General features: G+C 39.7%; 2 protein-coding genes and 1 long non-coding RNA gene across 10 annotated transcripts in view; 1 reads left to right on the forward strand and 2 right to left on the reverse strand.

Moving 5' to 3' along the window:
* LOC101465707 (uncharacterized) overlaps positions 1–26,895 on the forward strand; it is an 83,966-nt gene that overhangs the window by 22,175 nt on the left and 34,896 nt on the right. The gene's annotated exons all lie outside the window — the stretch shown is intronic.
* pou4f1 (POU class 4 homeobox 1) lies at positions 9,745–12,807 on the reverse strand. Its single transcript, XM_004543366.3, has 2 exons — positions 12,461–12,807; positions 9,745–11,999 (listed from the first exon to the last, which is right to left on the reverse strand). Exons 1-2 carry the CDS (start codon positions 12,581–12,583, stop codon positions 11,016–11,018), a joined length of 1,107 nt encoding a protein of 368 aa, XP_004543423.1. The 5' UTR covers positions 12,584–12,807; the 3' UTR covers positions 9,745–11,015.
* On the reverse strand, positions 13,820–20,729 carry obi1 (ORC ubiquitin ligase 1). Its single transcript, XM_004543367.2, has 6 exons — positions 20,537–20,729; positions 20,243–20,378; positions 17,863–17,954; positions 17,471–17,692; positions 16,644–16,732; positions 13,820–15,609 (listed from the first exon to the last, which is right to left on the reverse strand). The coding sequence occupies exons 1-6, from the start codon at positions 20,606–20,608 to the stop codon at positions 14,274–14,276; spliced, it is 1,947 nt and encodes a 648-aa protein (XP_004543424.1). The 5' UTR covers positions 20,609–20,729; the 3' UTR covers positions 13,820–14,273.

Below are 26,895 nucleotides of genomic sequence, written 5' to 3' on the forward strand. Positions count from 1 at the left end.
CTCCATAACTCTCTTAATGTCTGTCACACACACATGCACCACCCACCCAACATTATAGTGTAATCTGCTATTAATATCAGATTTTGGTCTTGTGATCGATTTCCTCTGTGTTTTCATTCTGAATTATTCAGTGGTACACTTTATCTCCTCACCTTTCCCTCTCCCCAGACTGCTGAACCTCTCCCCACCCCCCACCCCCGTCGCTATTTGTCACATTGGTCAATAAGTGGCTGATATTTGGATCCTGACTTTGTGGGCCAGGGTTCCTTCCAGATTCTTGATGGGGGGGGTGGTACCCAGACGGATAATATTGCACAACAGTCAATCATGGTAATTAGAGGTGGTATCAACAGTAGTCTGGTCTGCTCAGGTTTGAGATAAAGGATGTGTTAAGGTATGTGCTAATCTTAGGATCAGTTCATCTGTTTTCTTGGATTAATTAATTTAGACATTTTTAAAATGTTCATTTGTACATGTCTAATTATATTAAATTACAATTTGACAAGGTGAACAATTTTCAATTATTACTTGTCAGTTGTCACTTGTAAGCCCCACGATGGTGTAACTGGCTCCTATATGTCATAGACTGTATACAAAAGATGGAAACGGTGCCAGTTGGTTTGTGGTATCCTAATTTAATGTCTCAAGTCTAATGTTTGTCAAATCACCATCTTGGTTTTTAGTGGCATGATCTGTGATCTGACTTTGAAACTGAGGGCCATGGGCATTTTTTTTTTTTTATTTTACTCTTAATAAGAGCATCATTTACAAAATGATAGTTGAGTTGTATTAATGAGACTTAAAGCTTTCAGGTGAGACCCTAACCTTATTGCAAAAGTATTCACTGAATTAACCGTAGAGTAAATTGACGTAAAGTTATTTTCTCGTAGGCTTCTACAGAAGAGTCGCCCCCTGCTGGCATTTAGAAAGAATTTAAGATTAATTACAAAACATAAATATAAAAATATCAGTGACATAATTTCACATTCCATACCACATCCATCCATCCATTCGCTTCCGCTTATCCTTTTCAGGGTCGCGGGGGGCGCTGGAGCCTATCCCAGCTGTCATAGGACGAGAGGCGGGGTACACCCTGGACAGGTCGTTCCATACCACATGTGGAAAAAAATTACATTTCTTTATAAATTTTAGTGCATTTTATGTACTTTAATTGGCAAAGCAATGTATTTAAACATTTTAACAAAGCTTCTTGTAAGCCTTTTTCGTGGTTTTTATATGTGTGGAGCTGTCACATCCTTTTATTAATGATTGTTCTCATGTATGCACATGTGCCTACCACATACACATGTGTAAAGAACCTGAACTAAGTGAGAAAGTTTTATGGGTTTGTCAGGTATTTGTAAAACATTCAGTCATCAAAAGACAAAAAAGCTGTATACAGCCGCATAAAAATCTGATGGGTAAAACAAAACAAACTTAAACAGTCAAGAACTGAATTTATTTTCTGCTTTTATGGAGAACTGTAGGACAAACTAATAATCCACATTGTTAATTCACTAGATAATTACACCCCATTAATTAACAAACTGGCGTATAATTACTAAAATGCCAGCAAAACTATGCAGTGAAACTCTTGCACAGATGCATCAATGTGATCGGTGCTTATAACTCAAGCATAATTAGTCATCTCTATTTATCTAGCTCAGTGACATAATGCAGTCAGTCTGCTTGCAGGAAGTGAGTGAATGAATTTTACATAGTTCGCAGCTTTCCTCCATTCAGAGTGACAGGCTAATCAGTACTTTGTCAAAGTCGACTCCAGCTCCACCTGTCAAAGCTGTCAGTCTTTTGAGGAGCCAATGAGGTCTCAGGAGTAACAAACTGGAGAGCTGATTTCACACTGTGTGACCTGCAAGGTGCGAAGTCGGGACACTGCGGACATAACAATCAATATTAGAACATGTGGTATTGATGAAAGGTATCAGAAATGGCTGGAACTTACATGTGATCCTCGAGGCATCCAGTGACTGTCTCTTGGGCCTGATGATGATTACAACCCAATGTATTGTGTGATGGGGATGTAAGGTAGTAGCGATGAGTCTATTGACTGTAGGAGAAACTTTGTGCTAAAAAGTTATCAGTTCCTGGCGAAATGCTTCATTGAGAAAAAACACCTTTACTTGCAAGCTTTTGATTCGTTTAAACTCTGCTAAAGAAGATCTGTCTTGATTTCTCATTTGAGCGACATGACCACTAGTCAGTGGTGCAGCCTTTTTCATTTTTATTCACTGCCGGCTGGTCGATCGGCGACATTCGGGTTGAGGTGCTGATCTAACAACTGTGTCATGAGTTGGATATTCCAGTAAGGGGATCCAGAGGATGATATTCCAGTCTGGGTAACAAGAGGCTAATAGGATCAGAGAAAGGCGATCAATGGCCAGTAAGCTGAGCTCTCTTTTTGTCTTTTCAGTCTTTCTCTGAGACGCTACCTCTTGCTGTCAAATGCTGACTGTTTTTGCATGGTTCTATTAAATGTCTTCTACAGCGCATGACACAGATGTATTAAACAGAAAAATACAGATACCTATTAGTGGCCTGACCAAGCATCTGTGCACATTAAAACATTTTACCTTGAGTCACTTTATTGGAATCCAGCCCTAGGTTAGCTCGGTGGTAGGTATAATAGCATTAGAACCTGAGCTCAGTCCTGAGTCAAAGTACCAAAGGTTACTACAAAATTAGTTATCTGACATTTTTCTATCTATCTATCTATCTATCTATCTATCTATCTATCTATCTATGTGTACCTTTGTGTTGTCAAAACAGTTGGAAGTAAGAAAATCATGCTTTTTCTTCCTGTTATGGGAGAAGTGAGAATCAAATTGCCATCAGTCATCCAATTAGATGTCAGTTAGATGCTAAATGAGCCGTGGAACTTTGAAGTGGCACAGCTAAGTGGAGTTTTCACCTTTAGAGGCAGAGAAAACAGAGGAAAGACAAGCGTGAGCAAGGACTGTCTGAAAATGTGCTACTAGTACTACTGCAATTGTCCTATTTACATTGTCACTGGCTTTCAAGAGGATGCCTATTCAACCAATAAAGACTCTCTGTGTGTGTGTGTGTGTGTGTGTGTGTGTGTGTGTGTGTGTGTGTGTGTGTGTGTGTGTGTGTGTGTGTGTGTGTGTGTGTGTGTGTGTGTGTGTGTGTGTGTGTGTCAACATTTGCTCCCCCTCCATGCTTCCCAGTTCGAGTTCAGCAAATGAGTTGAACCAGCCTTCCTGGGCAGTCTTTCCTCTCTACTCCAACCTCTAACAACTCATGAAATATTTAACGTGCCTCACAATAACCTCTCTCACACACACACACACGCACACACACAAACACTTTTTTCTCTCTGCTCTGGCTGATGGTCAGGATAAAAACGCTTAAGCCCTGCTATATTTTAAGAGTGCCACTGATATTCCCCCACGCACACTTTGGCGTACATACACACTTTGTGAACTATTATTTCGTGGAACATTTCAGAGTGCAAATCCATTGTATTCAGCATGGCTGAGTAGCGAGGTAGCTGGATACAAATTTGACACCCGGCCGATCGGCAGCTGCCGGCTGTTTAATCAACAGTGATGAATATTTGATGGCGTGGCGGCGGGCAAACGGTGGCCGACACTCCTCATTATCGAAGTCTATGTGTACAGAGGAAGATATTCAATATCTACCAATGGGGAACTGGCCACTCACAAGAACATGAAATACCCTCACAGCTCATGCTCGAAGAAGTAGATCTGTAAAATTTTTGATCTATGTAGGACAAAGTTTAAAAAGAAGTCTACTTCCGTTAAAATTGTGGAACACCAATTTTAACGGAAGTAGACAGTTAAAATTGAGAATTCAGAATATCATTATTGTTTTATATTGGAAACTGGAAACGTAAAGGGTAAATGCATGAACCCTAAAATAGCTCAAGCGTTTAAAAGTTTTAGCTGAACCCTGAGAAGACGAGTTAGTTCCTCGAAAGACAGCCTGTTTTAACAACTTGTGGCTTTAACCGGCTGCGCAGCAATTATTTCTTCAAATAGTCTCACATTTATGAAGATGCACATTATACGATCTCCCGGAGGCGTTTGAAGTGAGCCAATTGACTACTTTGAAGACATCAGTGTCCAGTTTATTTTTCAAGCTCAGCATATTCCTAAAAAGAAAAACATGCTATTTTTCTCCAGAAAGCCTGTTGTTATTGGGGTGTTCAGCACCAAGGTCAGCGACAAATCAGTAGGATCATTTCTGTGTATTTCATTAGTACGATAAGAAGTGTTGCACTTCTCAAACCTATTTAGGCTACAAGTTCAGAGTAAACTGAAGACAATGTTTCTATAAAAGCAGTAAATACAAATAAACGAATTCAAAAACCTTTTAGGATTTTTTTTTTTTTTTGCCGTCGAAATGTCTTGTGACGAGTAAAAAAAATGCGATACGCTGTTTGTCTCTTTGTTGGATTGATGTTGGGTCAGTCAAAAAAAGCAACATATGTTTGCATTGCGGGAATATTTAACTGTGTTTCACTTTAACGATGAGCCTTTTTTTAGTGACTAAAGACAAGAGGGGCATGAGAACCTTATCAAAAGTTACTGGCCATAAACAAATAGGCTAAAGGAACGGGTAAACATTCTTTAATGGCAAAATTATATTTTATTTTATCATTTTTACCGTATGGCAGGTTATGACAACTTGTAAAACGTTTTCGTGACTCGAGCAGTCTATTATGAAATATTTAAAACACGCCACGTCGATTTTCGCGTCATCAGAGCACTTTTTTTTTCGAGAGTCATTCAATGCTATAAGAGGAGAACACAACCCTGACCTGAGCGCGAACCCTAACCCTTTCGCTTGTTATTCATGACTGTCGAAAAGCTTAAAATATTGTCCACTTAGAGGCATCTCAAGTAATAGGACGTCAACCGTGCTCGTGCAGGCTCTCCTTTCGTTTCCGGTCGCGCGCCCCTCTCTTTACCGCGCACTTTCTATCTGCTGCACGTGCGGGTAAAGACGAGAAGGAAAATAGGTTCAATACTAGGGTTCAAAGAGCACTCCGCCCGGGGCCATGGCGGCTCGGGAGGCAGGGATTGGGAAATAAATGGCATTTAGGTGAGGCAGATTTTGCATAAAGTGACATTTAGGTGGTAATACTTTCTGAACGAGGTGAAGAATCCCGCAACGAACCATGCAGACACTGACAAGTGTTTTGATGTTTTAGTGATGCACTTTGTCAGAATAGCTGTCAAACGCTTGGGCCAAGAAGCTACGAAGCTAAACCATATAGTCAGCTAGATTTGTGTTGGATATGCCTCTGGGTTTCACAGTCATCACTGCAGGTAATTTGTAACATTTGGAGTTGTACCAAAGCTCACAAATATGACAGAAGGATCAGTTTACTGTAAGGAATACAGGCTACCGTCGCTAATCTCTAAATTATAATAGGTACCAAGGTACTCGGTTTAACTTGAGCTTTTCTTGGTTATGTGCCAAAAGGTTTGGGTTGACATTTGTCTAAGTGATTTCAGGTATTTATTTTAAAGTCACGTGTACATTTTGTTGTTGTTTTTTGTTGGGGGGGGGTTTTGTTTTTTTTTGGTTTTGTTTGTTTGTTCCGGTCAACGATAACAGCGGGGCGTTTCATCTGTTACACCGTCTAATTGGTGGAAATGTGCCCATTAAGATCAGTGAGCGGGAGAAGCAGTAAATGTTTGAGCCATGATGATGAAAGGAGTGGCAGTGTGGACTCTTTTAAGCCGTTTAAAAGCCTGAGATTCCTGTTTGCTTGTTCAAAGAGTTTAATTAAGGGGTTTTAAAATTTTAGGTTACAAAAAACAAAAGAAAAAGAAAAACAAGCAGACTGATTTGAAAAACCCAACACATGGTGAACTTGGACAGTGTATGAATACAATGAAAATCCCTACTGAGAGTTTTTATTTCACAACTTTGAGTCCAACAATACTAAAACTTTTCTAATGACGCTCTGTACTACCAAGACGACAATTTGGCACTCCACACAGGCCAGCTGTTCTGATTATAATGCCCCCTATAACTGAAGCCATCATACTTTTATAGCTTCCAAATTCAAATCGTTGGCAGTGTCCAAGCTGCTTTGTAACTGCGAACTTCATCTAGCTTACGTGTGTGTGTGTGTGTGTGTGTGTGTGTGTGTGTGTGTGTGTGTGTGTGTGTGTGTGTGTGTGTGTGTGTGTGTGTGTGTGTGTGTGTGTGTTTCTATTATTTTTATAGTTTGTTAAATCAAAACAAACGTTCAGTGTGTTAAATGTTTTATTTCAGAGCTATAAGCACGTGATTCATAAGAAACTATGAAACTGTAAAAACTTTAACAAATATATGTTAAAAATAAATAAAAATTAGTCAGTGTCTGGACTTCTTAACTGGTTCACCTTTCGTTTCTCCTCAACACTGAAAAAAAAAAAACTTTTCCGTTTTCCAACTCTAGTTTCTGACAGCAAATGCCACAATAAGTGTGTGTGTGTGTGGGGTGGGGGGGGGGGGGAGGGGGGGGGCCTTTGGCTGGGCGCCATACAAATATGAATCTAAATTGCGCTTTATGCTATGCAGCCTACTTGCATATCCGTGAAGCATACATAGGCTGCCCATTTTTATCTGTCAGTAGCTACATGGCAAGAGGTCAGCCCCTCAAGATCAAATATTTTTCTTACTAAATGACGGATTTATTAGACAAATAAGTTGTGCGTCTGACTCTGAACCCTCTGTGATTGAAATATACCCTTGTGTCAACAGCATTGCCTCTCAAACCAGGTCCCGGGCGATGGAGGGCTGCCACAGCGGATTACTGAGCAAATATAAGTGGGAAATGAGTGCAGATCTGGGGGATCTACGCATCCACATCCCCGGTTTGACATTTCCGTCCAAAAGGGCCTCCTTCTTGCTTATTGTTAGATCAGCGGGGTCCCTCCTTGGGAGCTCTTATCTTAGATATGTTTTACTGATGTTGTTTTAAGAAACTCTATAAATTGGGTGTAACAATGTCAAAGCAAGAACAAAGCATAAGCCAATTGGGGAAGAAAAAAGAAGAAGGAAAAAAAGCTTAACCAACGCAGTATGTTAGAGCTTTCCATTTCCTTTAACTTTCAGCTCGAAGTGTTGTAATTCTAATGATCTAATCCATCTTAACCTGGGCGTCTAACAGCTACGATTAGGGTAGGCCCACTCCCCTCCGCTCAGAGCTATACTAAAAAGTCGTGCTCTCATAAATCTAAGCGCCTGCGTTACCATAACGTGTGGTGAAATCATTATTTGCCAACGTGGTGTCAGAGAGTCTCTCATTTCGTCTGTCAGGAATCCAATTTCCTCTTATTTACATCCACGGTATAGATTAATTACTCCCCTGACTAGAAGCCTGAAGGAATTAAGTTATGAGATCCTTTGGTAGGCTCCGTGATTAATCCATCGCTGCCTATGCAAGAATACAAAAGAGGAAAGAAAGGCGGTGATTAACACTGTTACATAATAATAATAATAATAATAATAATAATAATAATAATAATAATAATAATAATAATCTAGTTTTTCATTGTAACAAGGCTCAAACGGGACACCTGAAGTGAAATGGGACGGGATGGGGTAACTCAAACGATCTAGACACGATTATAGGAGGACGGCCCTTTTAGGCCCAGGCACTAAGGATACCTATGATCGGGCGCCGGCACGGTCGACTATTGATAGAACTTTAAGGGTTATGATATCGGTGAGGTTGCTGATGAAATATCCCCCTGATTAATAGAGGACTCTGTCGTAACGGGCTGACATATGGTAGGCGAGGCAGCTGGGGATGGTACCTCAGGCATCCCCTACGGCCATTAACATATTAGAGGCTATTGTGCAGGCAGACAGTCCGACTTCATCCAGAGCCCCTGTGCAGAGAGACAGCACCCCAGAGCTGTTTGATATAGGCTTTCAATAATGTATTACTCTTCAATCCGCCAACGGAGCTGTTCGTGGTGCTGAAATGATTGCCATGTGGCGTGTGCGGTGCTGCGCGTGGAGTATGTTCAGTGCCAGCGGTGTTGCGTTACTCTCAGTAGATAGTATGAGGTGGTGAAACTTTTAAGCCATTGTGTATACATATATATACACACACACACACACACACACACACACACACACACACACACACACACACACACACACACACACACACACACACACATATATATATATAGATATATAGATATATATATAACAGCTGTACTATTTCGTAACAATGCAACAAAAAGGACTCTGTGATAGCGGCAACCTCTAACAGGAAATTTGCAATATCACTTAATGAGCAAATAGCTTTTTTTTTTTTTTTTTTTTTTTTTTTTTTTTTACATTTCATTCATTCTTTTCTTTTTTCCTAGAAAGTCTGTGTCGCGAAAGAACAGCGTTTGGAAAAATATTCTCACAACGAAAACAAATTTCTTATTATTTTTTTCACAATTTTCCTCAATTTTTAAATTAGATTTACAAAATTATGTTTAACAGAATTGAACGAATGAAGTAGTGGAATAAGGCTAGCAGTGGGGAACGCCACGAAGCAGGCCTGTTACAATTTAAATGGGAAAGCAATTGCAGAAGAAAAAATATATATATTTTCATTCAAAATGACATACGTCTATGCTAATCTTTAAAAAAGAAAAAAAGTTACAAATGACCAACAAAATTTCTTAAAAATTCAACAAAAAAGTATTTTACTTACGTTAAGGATTCGCTGTCTTCTGTCCTTGTAGCCAAAAGCTAAAGAAAAGCAATAAAGAGCAGCTTTCTCTGCTATTTAACAGCGACTTCCTTCATCCGCCTGCTTCCCCTGAAACCCCCGAAAGCTGTCTGAAAATATTGCATTTTATATCAGCAAATCGCGATTAATATTGCATTACATGCTCTTAAAAATTCCTCTTTATGAATGCAGCCGAACGTGAAGCCCCACAAAAAAAAAATTGATATAGCCTATCTGCAAGTTAGGAGTGAACAGAAATATTTGAAGGGGGTAGAGGTCACACAGTGGTCATTTTTAAAAAGAAAATCAACTTTTCTTTTTCTTTTTCCCTCTCTCTCATTCTCTCTCTCTCTCACCCTCTTTCTCTCTTTATCATCTCTCTCTCTCTCTCTCTCGCTCTCTCTGGTGTCAGTGCTCAGTTATTCTACATTAAAACTTCATTAAATGTTGATTGTTGGGCCTGTGTCAATATAGGAAGAAAACTTTTTCCTTTAACAGCCTATTACTTATTAATTCATCCTATTTTATGTTCAGATGTTTAAATAAAAGGTAAGGACAACTAAAATACAGCCTCGCAATTTACTTACTATACCAAATAAATATTATAATATAGAAAAAATAAACAAACATTTTAAGTAAAACTTATATTAGTTTATATAATAATAATAATAATAATAATAATAATAATAATAATAATAATAATAATAATAATAATAATAATAATAATAGAGAAACTAACGGCGCAAAAATGTAAAATTATACGTATCTAACTTTCAAAAGTTAAACTTTAAACTTTAATATTATCCTCTAAAATTAGGCAAATGTATATACAACCATTATAATGAGTTTTATATCGCTGATTAGAATAAAGCTACGCCATTTAAAACCATACCAAACGCTTTATCACGTGGCCATAGTAATGCGTTGCACCAGCAGTAACATTGATAATCGTGTGCCGTGCAGGCCGAATCACAACCAGGAAAAGCACAGTTTTCTTTCTTTGATTTATTAGAAGATTGCTGGAACACACCTCCCTGTTGGATTTGGCTTACAGGATGAATAGTACCAATGAAAGTAAGAGGACAACAGAGGAGAGTGGAGAAGTTGTGAAAGAGGGAAGGAGACAGTGGGACATTTTCTCCATGATGCACATGTCGCCGCAGTTTTTGTAAACATACTTTTGTGCACAAAGTAAAATATTACTTACACAACGTTTCCGTAACAGTTAACACGACAAACAACGTGGTGATCTCAATGTGAAAACAGGCATTAAACAGTGACTTACACCATCCACAAAATAAGGTCTAGCAGTAGACAACTCTGCTGTAGGCTATGCAGTGATTCTTCTTCCAATGCATAGAGTGTTTGCACTGCAAACTGAAACACATGAAAGAACGAAAAACCCCTTTTATTGATTGCGATCTCTCCTTAATGATGTAGACAGAGCTATCATGCTCTGATCTGTCTGAAACTTTTCCCAGTGATGCCAATGGTGCAGATAGACCCCCTCCCCCTTATTAATTTTGTTTCCAGAATACAGGAGCTCACCTCTGGTAAGTGATAAAGTGATGTCTGTATATACAAACGCATTTCGACATAGTCGATCTAGAAACCTAAAGGGTCCTTTGTGCAAATTCAAAATAAATATATCTGCAGATGTGACAGCCCACACAGGCTAAATTACTTCCCGTGAATTAGGATTTCATGCAGGCCTGAAAAATTATTATTTTTCCGATAGCCATAAAAAGTTTGCAACTAAATTTCAGTTCGTAGCAGCCTCCAAATAAGAATAAATGAACGGATGAATAAATGAACAGTCATGACTTAGTCTATATCAACGACAGAAAAGATCAAACCCAAACCACATTTAACAATCAGTGAGGTAATTCGTAAATGGCTATACTTCAAAATAACAGGCCTATTCGGAGAAAATAACTCGCTATAGTATCGAGCAAATTACCTCTTTCCACAAGTTTTTTTCTTTTGTTTTCTTTTATTTAAAAGGCAATGTCGACGTCGCTAAACTTTTCCCTGGTAACATCTGAGCCAAGTTTGTGTAATCTGTTATTTGCATACTTCACATTCACCGATAACGTGAAAATAAACAGGATATATGAAGCCTCATAAAATGGGTATCTAAAGTCCATTGTGCACCAGCGTGTAAAATCGCTGGAGACAAAAGACTGAAAATGGTGTCTCGGTGTCCCTTGGTCCCCAAATTCAGTCACACAACTTTTTTTTTTTTAATTTTTTTTTAACTTCTCTTCCTCGCCCATCAGTGAGCCGCGGAAAATTTCAACCGCTTCTGCTTCTGTCTTTGGTTACAAAACCACACTCGTACCACATTTTTTTTCAGGTCCAACTTTTCAGCTATAGCTGCTATTTTCTCAGACGACGGTCGAGGTTGTACAGCGAAGTAAGCCTCCAAAGACCTCTTTTCTGGGGCTGCTATCGAGGTCCTCTTGCGTTTCTTTTCTCCTCCGTTGAAAATGTCAGGTTTGCTCATTTTTTCCCTTTGGGCCCCCTCGGCCTCTTCTAGCCAGGCCTGGAGGATGGGTTTGAGCGCAATCATGTTGTTGTGGGAGAGAGTTAAAGACTCGAATCGACAAATTGTACTTTGGCTCAGTGATCCAACGCCGGGGATTTTGAGATTAGCCAAAGCGCTGCCCACGTCCGCCTGTGTCACCCCCAGCTTGATCCTCCGCTGTTTGAAGCGCTCCGCGAAAGCCTCCAGCTCCCTTGGGTCTGTGTCCGAGTCATTAATGGAGGGAAGTCCGTTGTTTGTGAGCCCAGGGCCGCCTTGACCTCCCCCGTGATGGCCAGGTAAGAGCCCGTGGTGGGTGAGAGGTGAGTTCATGCTCATAGCTTGGTGGGAGAGGTGACTCAAACCGTGCATGTGAGAGTGCGGGTGAGCAGAGGTGGAGATGAGCCCACCACCGCCACCTCCGCCGCCACCGCCACCTCCGCCGCCCGCCACGTCGTGCGCACTGGACATTAAGCTGAGAGATGGCGAGCTGATGTGGTCCATAATGTCCGGTGGCTCCAGGTTCTGGTGGTGGTGGTGGTGATGGTGATGATGGTGGTGGGCTAGTGGCACGGTGGATGTCGACGAGCATGGCACCGTGCTCATCGTGTGGTAGGTGGCGTCGGGCTTGAACGGGTGCGTCTTGCCCTGGGACACGGCGATGTCCACGGCCGCCAAAGCCTCAGCCCGAGCCAGCAGCGTCTCATCCAGGCTTGCAAATATGTTACTCTGTAACTGCAAGAGGGGGGGATAAAAAAAAAAGAAAGACAGAAAGAAAGAGAGGGGGAGAATGAATGTTTTCAAAGTGAGTAAGAAATGGGAAAGGACGTGAAGAAAAAAGGAAGGCGACAGAAAAAAAGAAAAAAGCATAAATGAATCTGTCAGTCGGGACTTTTGGCGACACATAACAGAGTCGGAGTATTCCTTCAGAAGCGGCAAGTCATAAAAATTAATACAAAAACAGTAAAGCCCGGCGTTGCGTGAGCATGCTTTCAAAAAGATCACAGACTCTTCCAGTGATTGCTGTGGAATACATGAAAAAAACATTAAGTGCGCGTCTTGGCTGAATGTGCCTTGGAGCAGCCCTTGTTATTAGGCACAGACAGCGCTCAGTGCTGCAAGCAGCTTAGGCAAGTAACAAAAAAAGAAGAAGAAAAAAAACAAGGACAAAGCGAAAGTTTTCGGGGATGGTTTACCTGTGGAGTTTGCAGACAGGCTCTCCTTATAGCTTCCGAGCTGGAATGCAGGGTGGTATACTTGTGTTCGGGTAAAGAGGGATGCATGGCGAAATGCGGCTGTTTGCTGTTCATGGACATCATCTTGGCGAGCTTCTCCAATTAAAGTGCACGGAAAGAAGGGGGATAACGGCTACAAGAGCTAGAAAACAATCACAGACACAGAGTGATCCTTTGCCTATCCAGTAATGACGCAGTGTAGTTCGCTGTATAGTGCGCCGAGTGCAGCCTTGAGCCCGGAGATCACAGAGATGCCTGCAGTCTCTCAGACGCACTTATCTGTCTACTGTTTCCCACTGCTGGGGATGAGAGAGGCTCTTACACCTGAGCGCCTCAGATCTCGTCAAGCCCGTGCTCGGCTGCTCTCGCGAGACATAAACTGCCAGAACAGTGAACAGGCTGACAGATAAAAACTGCTCACAGGGCAGGCAATAACATCTGGAGACTGGATGCCTGCGTTTTTTAAGGGCTCACTCCTCTCCTCCCAGCCACAGAACCTCGCCGTTCCCAGTGCCTGTAGGCCTTATCTTTTAACTGGAGGCCGAATAATATTGACTTTATGCCGCAGAATTGAGCATCTGTCTATTTTAGGCTGGACGTCTGATTTCAGAAAGTTGTTTCCAATCGAGTATTAGGGAAAATATACACACAAAAACACGAGGTCTATATTTAATATGAAATTAATAAATAAGCAATTTTAAGCTTGTAGGCATCGGTATAGACATATTAAACTATTTTAATAATGTATTTTTTGTTGTAAAAGTTGTATGGTTTTCCAGTAGTTCTTGGCCCACAGTCCCATTTCTCATATTAACCCTTGGAAATACTGACACCGCCCCCTTTATCATTAGAGCCCATCATCGCCAGATGAGCACTAAACAAATTGATTTAATACACCAGTGTAACCTTGTACACAGTCTTTACCTAAATTAATTAATCCCAATGAATTAACACTTCATTTATTCAAACCACAACGGCTCCCCAATTAAAATTTCATGCAGCGATTAGAGGTATGTGAAATATACACGATATCGTCAAATTTGCATAATAAATAAGGCGCTTTCTGCGCCAATGGATTTAGTGTGCGTGGGGTCTCTAATGTGCGTCGTTACAGGCAGCATGTTTTGCAGTGTTGGTTCCACTTTCAGTGGCGACAAATTTATTACTGGTTTAATGTGTTGCAAAATTACCAGCAAAAATAGAAAAAATATGGACAGTGTGAGGAAAAAAAACAAATGTAACTGGTACACAACATATTAATCCCCAATGTCAGTGATGAGTTACTGGACCAGGCAATGCAAACCATACAGAAAGGCAAAATTAATTTTCATAATTTTTTGACTATTTAATGCATTCCCGTTTCATTTCCTAATATACATTACAACTACTAATTCAGCAATTTTTAATGACAGTCATATTCATCTGTCTTCAGTATTACAAGCCATTAGAAAGTCCAAAGACCACATTAGCAGAATACAGAAAACAAGGCTGAAGGTATACTTGGAAAATGTCTCAGCCCCAACTACAGTAGAACAAAACAGCATGGGTTAGGACTACAATGCGATCACCAGTGTGATCAGTGTGCATTAGCACATCACTAATGAGGCCTACAAGCACACTGCACAAAAACTATGACATTCCTATCTCGTTTTAGCTTAATTCTTGTAATATTACAAGAGACAAATAACAATAAGTTACACCCTAGCATCACACAATCACCATAACACTGTACCAAGAGTAGTGCACCAGGAACACATGTTTGTTTTAACATTTTTCACATGAGCTTTGAATGTTTGGTGGGACTGCTTATGGTAAAGGGACTGTGGGACTTTCTCTTTATTGGCTGACTGCTGTTCAGCGTGTGTCTGTCTCTTGTTGTGCTCACAGGCTGACCAGCAGTGTAGCCAGAGGAGGAAGAGGAGGGGTTTACAAGATCATGATCTTGGCTTGCTGGAAAGCCAGAGGGACCGGCCTTATTCTCATCCGAAGGATCAAACAGCAAATCAAAAGATAGCTCTTCGGTGTGAGAGGCCCCTCCACAGACGCCACTCTTCCTACCAGAGACTAATGCAGCACAACCTTCTTCTGCTGAACCTTTTGGAGTTTCTTTGTCGTTCAAGATGCTCTCCTTATTGTCACAAGGTTGGTGATTGTTATGCTTGTTGTGCGTCACTGGTTTACCAGCATGGCTTGACAAGGCATTAGGGAATGTTTGAGGCTCTGGAACTAGGGTGTTGTCCATATCTGTGGAAAGACAGGAATCAACAGAGAGCCCTGGACTACAGGAACTCTCACCCTCCAGCATCATGGAGTCCAACTCTGAGATTTTGTTCAGGTAGGCCACATCCATACAGGCCTCACTGGACATGTGGAAACTATCTGACTCATCAACCACAAAATTAGTGGATCCCTTGATAGAGCTTCCTTTACTTGAACCTGTACATGACTGGTCAGAGTTGGATTTGTCCCAGCCTGCCCAGAAGACAGACTTTGAGGGCTCCAAGTCATTTGGAGGCAAGCCTTTGGGGAATTTCTCAACACTGTTGAATTGGTTCTCCAGTGTGGTACTGCTCTTATCAGGACTGGGAACCTCTTCAAAATCAAGCCTCCTTAGATAAGACCCAGGTTTAAATGCAACTTTCTTCTCACGGATGCCTGGGCTTCTCAGAGTCAGGGAGCGGAAAGCAGATGATGGAGTACTGGGCAAAAAGTCAGAGGAGGTGCCTTCCGAGGCCTCGTTTTTCTGCTTTCCTGTCAGATTTTTACTGAAATCTTTGTGATCTGCGGATGGCATCAACATCAAACTGTGATTTCTAGAAAATGTGCCACATTCTGCCTCTGGATTGCTGCAGATCAACTTCCTCTCATTGTCACTCAAGCTTCTCATCATCATGTTGACTTTCTGCTGCTTTGTGAGAGTTTCCTTAGCAGCCTTGCAACTCCCACACGCTTCCTGCACTTCAAGAGATTTCTTCTCAGACACCCTGATCCGACTCTCCAGCTCATCAATGTACTGGTCACTGCGCTCAAGAGCCCTTTTCAAGTGGTCCACATCGCGCTGATACTGCTGAATTTTAGCTTCCAGTGCTGCGACTGTGTATCGGCCAAACCTGGCGACAGATCATTTAGTATTTAATTTAGAACAGAAAATTCAATACTTTTCAATATTTTTTTTTGTTAATCTTTGAAATGTAGTCTATTTTAAAAAAAAAATCAAATGTAGAAACTCAACAAAAACTGAGATATAAATAAAAACAACCTTACATTTTTCTTTTGGGGAGAAAAAGATTGTAAATGGCGATTTCACAGAAAAAAAAAAGGGCATCTATGTCACATAGGAGTGACTAATGTCAGCCTGGCTCTGGCTACAACATGAATCAAAAACTCAGTATTCAACATGCAAATCCTCATTATTAAAACAGAAGTAATCATTTTAAAATCTATAATAACAACCCAGTAAGCCAAGAACACATTATTACTAGAAGATGCTCAGCAGCAAGAGTGGCTGCAAGAGTGGACCTTATCGACTAATGGCAGCAATTGAGTATTACAATGAGAAAAAAAACCAAGGTTCCTCAATTGCAAAATTGACATAGAATAATATTTTTATCTTAACTGTGACTTAAGAAACCCACAAAGGTAGTTATTTACAAAACCTTGCATTGATTTGTAAGTCATCGTATCTTTAATCAAACTCCGGGCTTGGCAGATGTGAGCTTCTTGGTGGTTATGGAAAGTATTACAGTTTAGGATGCATATGTGCTCAAGCACTTCTGTCTGACTGCGCCACCTTTATACTGCAGCAGCAACTCACACCCAAGCTGCATGCTGGGCTGTTTCTCAACCTACTATTTAGTCAATGGCGCAATGTGTGTTGCCCGTCTTCAGTCTGCTCTGATCTGGTCTTGCCTTCCAAAACGTTTCCTCGTCTCATTTGTACCATAGCTACTCCTAACGCGCTGGTGTTACACAAACAGAGGTGCCATCACAGTTCCAGTTGATCTGAGCTGGATTCCAAATTGACTTATTTTAACCTGCTTATGAAAGTGTGATTTTTTTGTGTGTGTGATTTTAAGACTATGCTCAAGTATAAACCTAAAAAGATTCTTAGATATTGAGGGCAAAGGTTATACATGATACTTACTTCTGAGGAGATCTGCTAGCCACCTCTGCTTTCAGTCTCATGTTTTCTTGCACAAGGTCGACATTTTGAGACCGCAATGTCTTATTTGCCTGAAGGTGGTAAAGTAAACATTATCAAAATATTTCTATTATTCCAAAAAAAACAAAAAACAGCAAGTTACATTATATGGACAAAAGTACTGGACCACACCTGTTAATCTCCATCTAATCTAATTCAAGTATTTTCAGTCCCATTGCCAGAGGTATATTTTAAAAAATACATACAAAATAAAGCACCTAGCCATGCAGACTGCCTTTACAAACATTTCTGGGGAGAGCAAGAAAATAAAAATAAATCGTAAAAAATTGAATTTGAGCGTGATACCATAACAGGATGCCACCACTGCAGGAAATCAGTTTGTGAAATTTCTTATTTCCTGCATATACAATCGGCACAAAATTTGTTTGACGTGGATTTCAATGGCTGAGCAGCTCCCACATGTGTAATATGTAGGTGGTACAGAATTTTTGTCCATATATTGTGTGGTAAAACAAGTAATCGAGCGCAATAAACTTCGAAGCAACATCCATTTAGCTTTACTTGGAATACAAGAATCAAGCAGGTAAAAAAAATAATACTACCAGAACGCTTTTCCTTATATAAAGTAATAAATCGGAATAATTACATGCAATTAATATGTCTACTTTCAACTGTTTCATTAAAACACTCTTTAGACAACTAAAATACCGAACAGTGAACTAACTGCATCTATCAGAAAACAGTGAATTCCTGCTTTAAGGGTCAATTTACTGAAACCTGTAATGTCCTAAATGTTACAGGCTTCATACCTCTTTGAGCTTATCCATGTCTTTCTTTACTTTATCACAGACATCTGTGGCTGCTCGCAGCTTGTTTGTCCACTCCTCCAGGACAAATGGAGCGACCCTTTGTTCATCCAGTTGCACTATATTAATGCTGCAGGGATCCAAAGCAGTCTTCAGTTGCTCCTCCAAGCTTTGATTTTTGGTTTTCAGCTCCTCGTTTTCTCTCATGAGCCCTTCAATTTCCTCCTGTTAGAGAGAGAGAAAAAAAATGAAAATATCATTTGGAAATAATGATATCGAGTGAGATACTAATACAGCTGTGATTATACTTTTATTAACTCTTTTTTTTCTAAACGGCTGTAAATAATAAACATAGGAAAGCATACTAAACATAACAGAGCACGTCAAACCAATACCTCATACTCGCGTAAAATTAATTCCCCTCTCGTTTTTCTGAGACATTTTCTCACAGAAGGACTATCACTGTGATCACCCTCATTTGTTCCTCCTGTAACACAAGCACACAAGTACAGTAAATGATTAACACAATAGACCACAAAACACATTTAAGTAATGTTCCAAGTAATATCAGCTGGCTTTTATGTGGCTTTGTTGTTACCTTAGCACAACATAAGAGTAATAAAGAGGCAAGCGTAAAACTGAAGAACATTCAAGGCTTGAGGTGCTGCCATGTAAAATGCAGGCAAATTTATAGTGCACAGGGAAATTGTGACTGATTTTCACAAGAGAAGACCATCATTTGTAACATTCCTTTTAATAATTTGCTTACATGTTCTCTTTTTAGCACAAAGATTGTTTATTTGGTAAATACATCTTAAAAAAAAAAAAAAAAAAAAAAAAAAAAACAAGACCAAATTGGGTTAAAGGAAATCTCTAAAATGATTTATCTCTTTATTTTAATCTTTTCACACGTTCCTGTCTCACGTCTTTATGGTATAGCTTCAACAAGGTGCTGGAAATATTCCTCTGAGATTTTGGTCCATGTTGAAATGATAGCATCACACAGTTGCTGCAGGTTTGTTGACTGAACATCCATAATGTTAATCTCCCATTCCACCACTTCCGAAAGGCGGATTAAGATCTGGTGACTGTGAAGGCCATTTAAGTACAGTGAACTCATTGTAATCTTTGAGAAATCAGTCTGAGCTTTATGACATGGTGTGTTATCCTACTGAAAGCAGCGACCAGAAGATGAGTACTCTGTGAGTACTCAAAGTGGTGCACTTATCAGCAAAAACACTCAGGTAAGGCTGTGATGCTTAAACAATTCTCAGCTGATACTAGGAGAGTCAAAGTGTGTCAAGAAAATATCCTATGTGCATTTACACCAACGGCAGCCAGAAAACAGTTTATACAAGGCAGGATGGATCCATTCATATTGTTTTCACCAAATTCTGACCTACCATCTAAATATCAAAGCAGAAGACTCGAGACTCAGCCAACAATTTCCCAGTCTTCTGCTGTCCCGCCGTGGTGAGCCCATATCAATTGTTGCCTCAGTTACTTATTCACAGCTGATAGGAGCGGCACCTGGTGTTTCATCCGTTTCAATGTTGGACTTATTGTGCATTCAGAGATGCTCTTCTTCACACCTTAGTTGTAGCAAGTGGTTATTTGAATTACTGTTGCTTTCTTGTCAACTCTAAGCAGTCTGGTTTTTCATCTGATCTCTTGCATCATTATAGCATTTTTAATCAGGGAAAATGGGACTCACTGGATATTTTCTCTTTTTCAGACCATTCTCTATAAACCTTACAGATGTTTGCGTGGGAAAATCCCAGCAACCATGTTACATTTAAAGTCACTTAAATTACATTTTCCCCCATTCTGATGCTCTATTTGAACTTCACCAGGTTCGCTTGACCACATCTCTGAGTCTAAATGGATTGTGTTGCTCTCATGTAACTGATTAGATATAGATATATGCATTAGATAAACGCATCAACAAGTGTATCTAATCAAGTGGCCAATGATTGATATTAAAATTCCAACGGTACAGGTGAAACAACTGCAATAATAAAGTCTTTGTTTTTGCAAGAAACAGCTCCGTGAATGACTGAAACAATCAAGTCTGAATCAAGTTTTTGGGGTTAAGCTTAGCTATATGTCTGCATGTCAGTGAGTACTGTCTGGTATTGTTACAAAGAAATCCAAACTGATCTGCCAACAAAAATAGAGAGTAAACGCTGGAAAACAGCAGGGTTGTATGATTAAAACTAAATACATAAAATTCATATATTCAAATATGCCTCACACAAGTTCAAAGGAAACCTAAAACATTTATTTTTCAGTACAACTGTCTTAGATATATCACCTCGTGCTACCTTTGCCTGCATAAACTGTAGCCAGTTTGTTTTATGGATAAGGGAATACAGTTTTACAGACTGCAGGTAAGCCTGCAGTAAGAAAATCAACAGTTTTCCAATAAGCATTTGGAAAGGATGGATCCCCCAGCCCCTGTCAAACGCTTAAACACTGCAAACAATGCTTGCGTTCATAAAGGAGTTATTTTTATGCTGACTTACTCTGAAGCTGCAACAAGCAATCTCACTAAATATGATCCAACTTGCTTTATTAACTGAAATCGTCAACTTGGGGATATTACTAACAAAACAAACGTCACGGCTCATAGAAAGTTGCCTGCAAAACTTGAGGCCGTGCTTTGTTGGGAGCACAATGAAAAGAAGACTCAGCTGTGAGATGCTGCAGGCAGGCAGATCACCTCTTCTCTTCTGCTTCAAGCCTGCTTTCCTTTGTTTGCCCGCAACTACTCACCGATGATTTCCCTGCAGGGGTTCTCTGTTGTGATGGGGACTCTGCAGGTGGGACACTGGTTAGCTTTCTTTAACCACATTTCCATGCAGGATGAACAGAACACGTGGTGGTTGGAACAAATAACCGGCTGCCTAACCTGCACCGAGAAAAACACGAGCAAATTAACCCACTAGCACAACCAAACACAACAAACAACGGTCACCTCCGTTTAACTCATGTAGGAAACAGTTTGCCTAGTTTGTTTACCAAACCATAGGCGCTAACGAGGAGGTTAAAAAATCGAACGACGCTTACCTTTCCGAGGCATATCTGGCAGGAAATTGGCAAAGTGAGAGAGAGGGTAGATGCCTGGTAGTTCAGAGCCATTTTTCATTAAAAATGTAACTCACTTCCCTGAAGAGGTACAAATCTCCCACCAAACCGCTGCGTCGCGCGCCGAGCCTCACAACTACAGAAACCCAGAGGGGTCAAAAGGCGGTACTTAGCGAAACAGGTACAGTTGCCCTTCACCCGTAATTTTATAATACTAAAATTATGTCTTCTTCACTGGGTTTGACAGTGAAGAAGACACACACAAGTATCTTGTTGTAATGTATTCTAGTCACGGCTAAACCAGGGCACAATAGCTTTATCACTTGCCAGTGTTTAAGCAAACTATTGTTATTTTAAACCGGAAATAGAAAAGCGTTAGGAGTAATGTGGACTCTATTTGATAAATGTACGTCCAATATTGATGAAGGCGATAAAACCAGACATTACACCTGTCTGTGGTTCATTCAGTATTGTATATACATACTTTATACATTTTTAAAAAAGTATTTTCCTTCTCCTGACTTTATTTTGCATATTTGTCATGCTTACATGTTTTAGATTTCAGAGACGTTTTAATATCAGACAAACATAAACTAAGTTACTACAAAATTCAGTTTTAATTGATGAGTTATTAAGGGGAAAAACTATCCAAACCTACTTGGCACTATGTGAAAAATTAACTGCCTGCTATCATAAATTAACTGTGATTAACCATTTTTTTTAAACATGCTCATGTTCAGTTTCACTAGCCACTGCCAGGCCTGAATGCTGCCAGACCTGTTAAATACACCACTTAAATGGAACCTGTCTGATAAAGTTGACCAAAAAGGCTCACACAAAGGCTCATCTCACAGTATCCAAAAACATCTTGATGATCCCCAAGACATCTGGGATAATATTTGAACTGACAGGACAACAGTTGGAAGTTTAGAAGGTTTTATGCCATTAAATGTGGCATAAAACTAACACAGCATTTCATAAAGAGAACATCACATCAACACTCTGCCTAACATGGTGGTGGTAGTGTCATGGTCTGGGACTGCTTCCAGTTCCATTGATGGAACCATGAATTCGGCTCTCTAACAAAAAACCTACAAAGAGAATGTCCATCCATCAGTTCACGCCCTGAAGTTCAAGTTCACTTGGACAGTGATCTAAAATGCAACGAGCGGGTTGACCTCTGAATAGCTTTAAAAGAAGGTTTGGAGTGAGCTAATAAGAAGTCTGGACCCAAATCAGATTGAGATGCTTTGACTGGTCCTTGCTGCTTGAAAACCCTCCAGTGTGTTTGAATTAAAATAACTCTGCAAAGAAGAGTTGGCCAAAATTCCTCCACAGTGATGTGAAAGCTTCATTGACAGTTATTGCAGAGGCTTGATTGCAGTTCTAGGCGCCAAGGGTGGCACAATCAGTCATTAGGTTTCCGGGGGTAAATACTTTTTCACACAGAGCTAGGTAAGTTTGGATATTTTTTTTCCTTAATAAATAAAGTCATAGTTTAAAAACTATGATTTTTTATTTTTTTACACAGCTTATATTTGTCTGATATTAACCTCCTAAGACCCAAACTCTTTCATGGCATGCATATTTAATTTCTCTTTGCTTTTTGGGCTGTTTGGGACCTGATGAATTTAAAAACAAAGAATTACCAGTTGCTGTTTTTTACTTGATTTTTGTTTCTGAGAAAAATGAGATCCACATATTAAATTTCGATAGAACAGTGACAGTATAATGTCCTCGTGAGTGGATAAGAGCAAAATTTTGTATTTTGGTCTAGACATCCCAAAATGTAATGTCCACATATGTGGACACCAGATCCTAGGAGGATAAAATCTGTTCCGCAAGAAAAAGAAATAAAAAGAAATCAGTAACATGGCAAATATGTTTTCACAGCTGTGTATACAAGATGGATGTGCCTTCCAGGCCTGAAAGATGAAACCACGGTTTAATAGCCTTAAACCTTTGTTGTGGCAATAAGGAGACCTCTCATCAGGTTTTAAACGAAGTTCAGTTGTACTAAAGTCTGTGGGAAAATGACAGTTTGGGTTCTCATGTCTGTGACCCCAGTAAACACTTTCAATCACTAGTTTCAGGTCTTATTAAATACATTATCTACACTATCTACAATATGTTCCCCATTAGAGCCAGGAGGCCTATTGCTAAGTTGAGAGCAATCTGCTGGTGCCTTGATACAGTATCTTTACTTCACATAACAGTTTGTTTAAAGGATTCTTTTAAGGTTGTACTTTATTAATTCCTTCTTTAGTTTGACATCATGGAAACCATGATGTCAAACTAAAGAAGAGAGATTTAAAAAATGCAATGTATTTTTTTTTTACATATTACAAAACATGTTTTACAAATGTTTGTAAGAACTCACTGTGGAGACCCCAAGCAATGAGTCCTAATGACTTTAGGCCTAACAGAAATGCATTGATTATTGGTGCTCCAAATAGAGAGCTCATTTAAGAAAGCTTGTATGTGTTGAGGATCCATTGATGATTACAACAACAGTACTTAACTTTTTTTCACATATTATAGGTCTTCTGTCTGAATTAATACATTGGGGTTATCATCAATAATTAGTTGGGAAAGCAAACCCAATTTAACATATCATCATTTTTTTTCCATATAGTTTAAAACGTGATTTCCTATTTTCAAGTTTACTATGTTGTATTTGGGAAAGTTGCACATCACTGCATTTTGCAATGCAAATATGACCATGTGTGCATATGATGCAAACTACAACATTTTTCTTTCACAGAATACACTCCTGGATTTGATGGGCAAGGCAGCTGTATTCCCTATAAAAATCTATAAAGCTACCTTTCATCCAGGGGAATGCTGAAATTTTGGATGTATAATTTGCATGCCACAGATTATACTGGTAAATTATTTTAAAAATGAACTTCCAAAATAAAGTCCTGAAAGAGGCTTCAATGGTTCAGTGTAGTAAGAAAAATGTAATAATAAAATATTAACTTTTCATACACACAGCAGCACAACTGCTTTCTATTTGGGTTACACTGTAAACAAATATAGCTGTTCTCTAGTAAACTCACTACACATTGAACTTCTGGCAAAACTTTAAGTAAAGAATGATTAACTGGGTAGAAATTATTAAGAAAATTGGTCACTATAGGTCAATACACTCCCAGTAAAAACAAGATATTTAGCTTCGAATTTCCATCTTTATAGTTTTTGTAAAATGATAATTCACAGCAGCGTACAAAGATCAAGGGGGATGCATGACAGAAACTAACTGCAAATTGAAAATCTCTTAAATAGATGCCACAAATATCTCATTCATTCAGTTAGAAAACGATTGCATTGCAATATTTTGTGATGCCTAAATGATCTAATTTATAAATAACAATACAGAGTGACCAAATATTAGCATAATATTCACTACAAGTATTTCAAATTACATCTGCCCCACAGCTTAGCCCCACAAAGCCATTACTCATATCTAAACCAACATGTCCTGTGCACATTGCATCTTAAGCCAGGACATCTTCTCAAGATCTAATATGATTAGAATTGACTGACTTCAAAATAACCTTGTACACTGATCCCAGTTTGAAAACATCACCAGTACTTGTTTGATTGTTTAGTGGTCTATTAGGTGGATCACAGGCTTCCATGTGTTCTCACTCATTTTTCATACCACCAGAGAACATTTGGAGTAAATGTACGTAATGAATATGTTTAAGTTAAATCAGTTAGAGAGCAACATCAGTGTAGAATCAATTTAAATGCCATTATTCAATGTTACTCTTCATTATCCCTAAACAATGAGAATATTTTAATGTATACAGACTTCTGAAGGAGAGGCAGCAGGAACATATTCAAATATTTTTAGTAACTGTATCCGATTGGACTGAAAAAAAAAAACAATGTGGATGTTATGTGCAAGCTTTCATATAATTCTATATTAATCCCTGCATTGAAAACAACTTCAAAGTACGCCTTACACACAAGATGCTGTCAGAGGCACTTTCCAGTGTGCCACAGCAAACCTGCAAAACTGTAAAAGAAGTGGTTAATGAATTTACTTCAGGGCAACTTGTCCTAAAATAACCAATATCAGGCCAAAATGAAAGAAATACCCATTGTCCCACTGCGATTGCTTTGCTTTGCAACAGGCCGGCCATTAATTGGTGACAGTCAATTAATCACAGCCGGCACAGACGGCTGCATCTATTGATCTTGTCCCAGCACTTATTTTTCATCCCTAAATGACACCGATTGCCATATTTGACCAGCATGTGTAATGGACAGTGAAGAACCAATGACCCAAGTGTCATTCTTGTCACTGGTCGGGATCTCGATCCCTTCCCCCATCTCTGGCAAATAGCATCTTTACCATTTAGCTGGGAAAGGTTTAGACTGCCCTAAGAGCACAGCAGCGAAACAGTGTGCTCTGGTGCTCAGATGACCTTTTCTGTTTAAGGCTTAATCTCTGACAAATGCTTGCTTTAATTAGCCTGATACCCCCTGCCTAGACTGCCTCCCCACCCTCCCTCTCTCCCTCGGCATGTAGTGTTCTGCTTTTCTTTCTCTCTTTTCAATTTGACTTTTGGAAATCCTCAAACCTGAAAAACCTTCCCTCTGTGTATTGCTATTTTATTGGAAAAATATTAAGTGTCTTTTTTCAACACATAATTGTGATCATGGGATTTCAGGATATCTTCCAGGATATTATTCAGCACACTCTAGTTTATTTAGCTCAATAATACGAAATAAGTGCACATAATGAATGTCTAGGACTTGAATTTGAAAGTGTGTCCACAGAACAAAGCACAAGGAAAGCAGTAGGTTTCAGGTCAGGATTTGTTGGAGTAAAGATTAGCCAGGGCACATTAGGAGGCTTAAGATAACACACAACAGCAACCTGCATGCCTCATCTATCGATCAGGCTCTATCAGAGACGGGGAGTGTGTGTATGTGTGCAAATTCAAGAAAACGACAGATGGTTTATGCTTTCAACAACCGTAAAGTACTCGAAAGTACCCCTAAGTAATGTCATAATTTAATATAGAAATTGTGTAATATTCGTAGAAAATGAATATGTCAATTGCACAAGAAGAATCTGATGCAGAGTCTTCTGATTGTCTAGATTAAACTGGGCAAATGTTGCTGAACTGTTTATAATACTGTTGAAATCAATTCCTCTCACAGCCTCTGCTTCACCCAGAGACTGCACAAGACCATGCATCCTTTCCACTGCAGGAGCAAACACAAGAAAAAGAGATGCATGGCTACAAATCCCTGTTTTATTGGAAAGGGGCCTAATTATTAGGATGTAAGTCAGGCTGTGACTGGAGGGCCGTCTCCTTGATGCGGGCCTGGTTTATATTTATCCCCTTCTCTGCAGCTACAGCAGCAGTGCCACCATCACTACCAGCAGTGTGTGGCGCTTTTATTACATCGCCCACAGGCAGGTTCAGCCCTGTCACAGTCACACACATTCAAGCATACACTCACACACACACAGCCTGCAGGACCGGCAGCCAGTTGAGTCCCCTCCACAGCAGAGTTGCCCTGCATCCCCATGCAGAGCCCCACATGGGCCCATGGGACAGTGGAGGGAGGGAGCGGGTATTATGGTAATACTATGGCCTGCTGCTCCCTTCCCCTCTCCTGCAGCACAGCTGGGAAAGACCATCATTACAAGTATTGTAGCAATCTGTTTAAGAGGGACACATTGGAGAGATTGGGTGACAGAGAGAGGATGAGTGCTGCATACATAGATCACATAAAATATGATTTAAATGTGTGTGAGGGGACCAGGAATAAAATGCAAAACTTGTTATGAACACCTTATATCAAGTCTACTGTCAGAATGGCCAGCTGTAAATCTCTATTTTCCCCTTTTTTACTTTTTTATTTTATTAAAGGTTTCTCGTGTTGAGCTGGTCATATCTCAAGATAGGGGGCCTGTGGCACATAAGGAATAAATAGGACATAAAGTACTTGAATCTCTAATGCCTCATATAGCTTTACCAATCCATATTGTAGTGTGTCACAGGCTAGAAATCCATTAGAAAACGTCTGAAATCAAACAGCCCTGAAATGGTGCGAACACACTGCTGTTAGGGTCAAATTACCCTGATTTCATGTACAAATTCACTAACCAATTATTTAAGGACACAAATCGAGTACAGGAGTTATTCCTGTGAAGGTAACCCCTTACATCGCATATCTCACCGCATCAGTTTGAATAGCAATAGGTTAATGATTATATATCAAGGACGTCTGATCAGAATAAACAGCCTACTCCACTATTCTGGGAGAAGATTAGACCTTTGACAGAGCAGTCACTCACTGTCGGATTAGGC

Source organism: Maylandia zebra, linkage group LG1, assembly GCF_041146795.1.
Source record: "Maylandia zebra isolate NMK-2024a linkage group LG1, Mzebra_GT3a, whole genome shotgun sequence".
NCBI classification, from domain to species: Eukaryota; Metazoa; Chordata; class Actinopteri; order Cichliformes; family Cichlidae; genus Maylandia; species Maylandia zebra.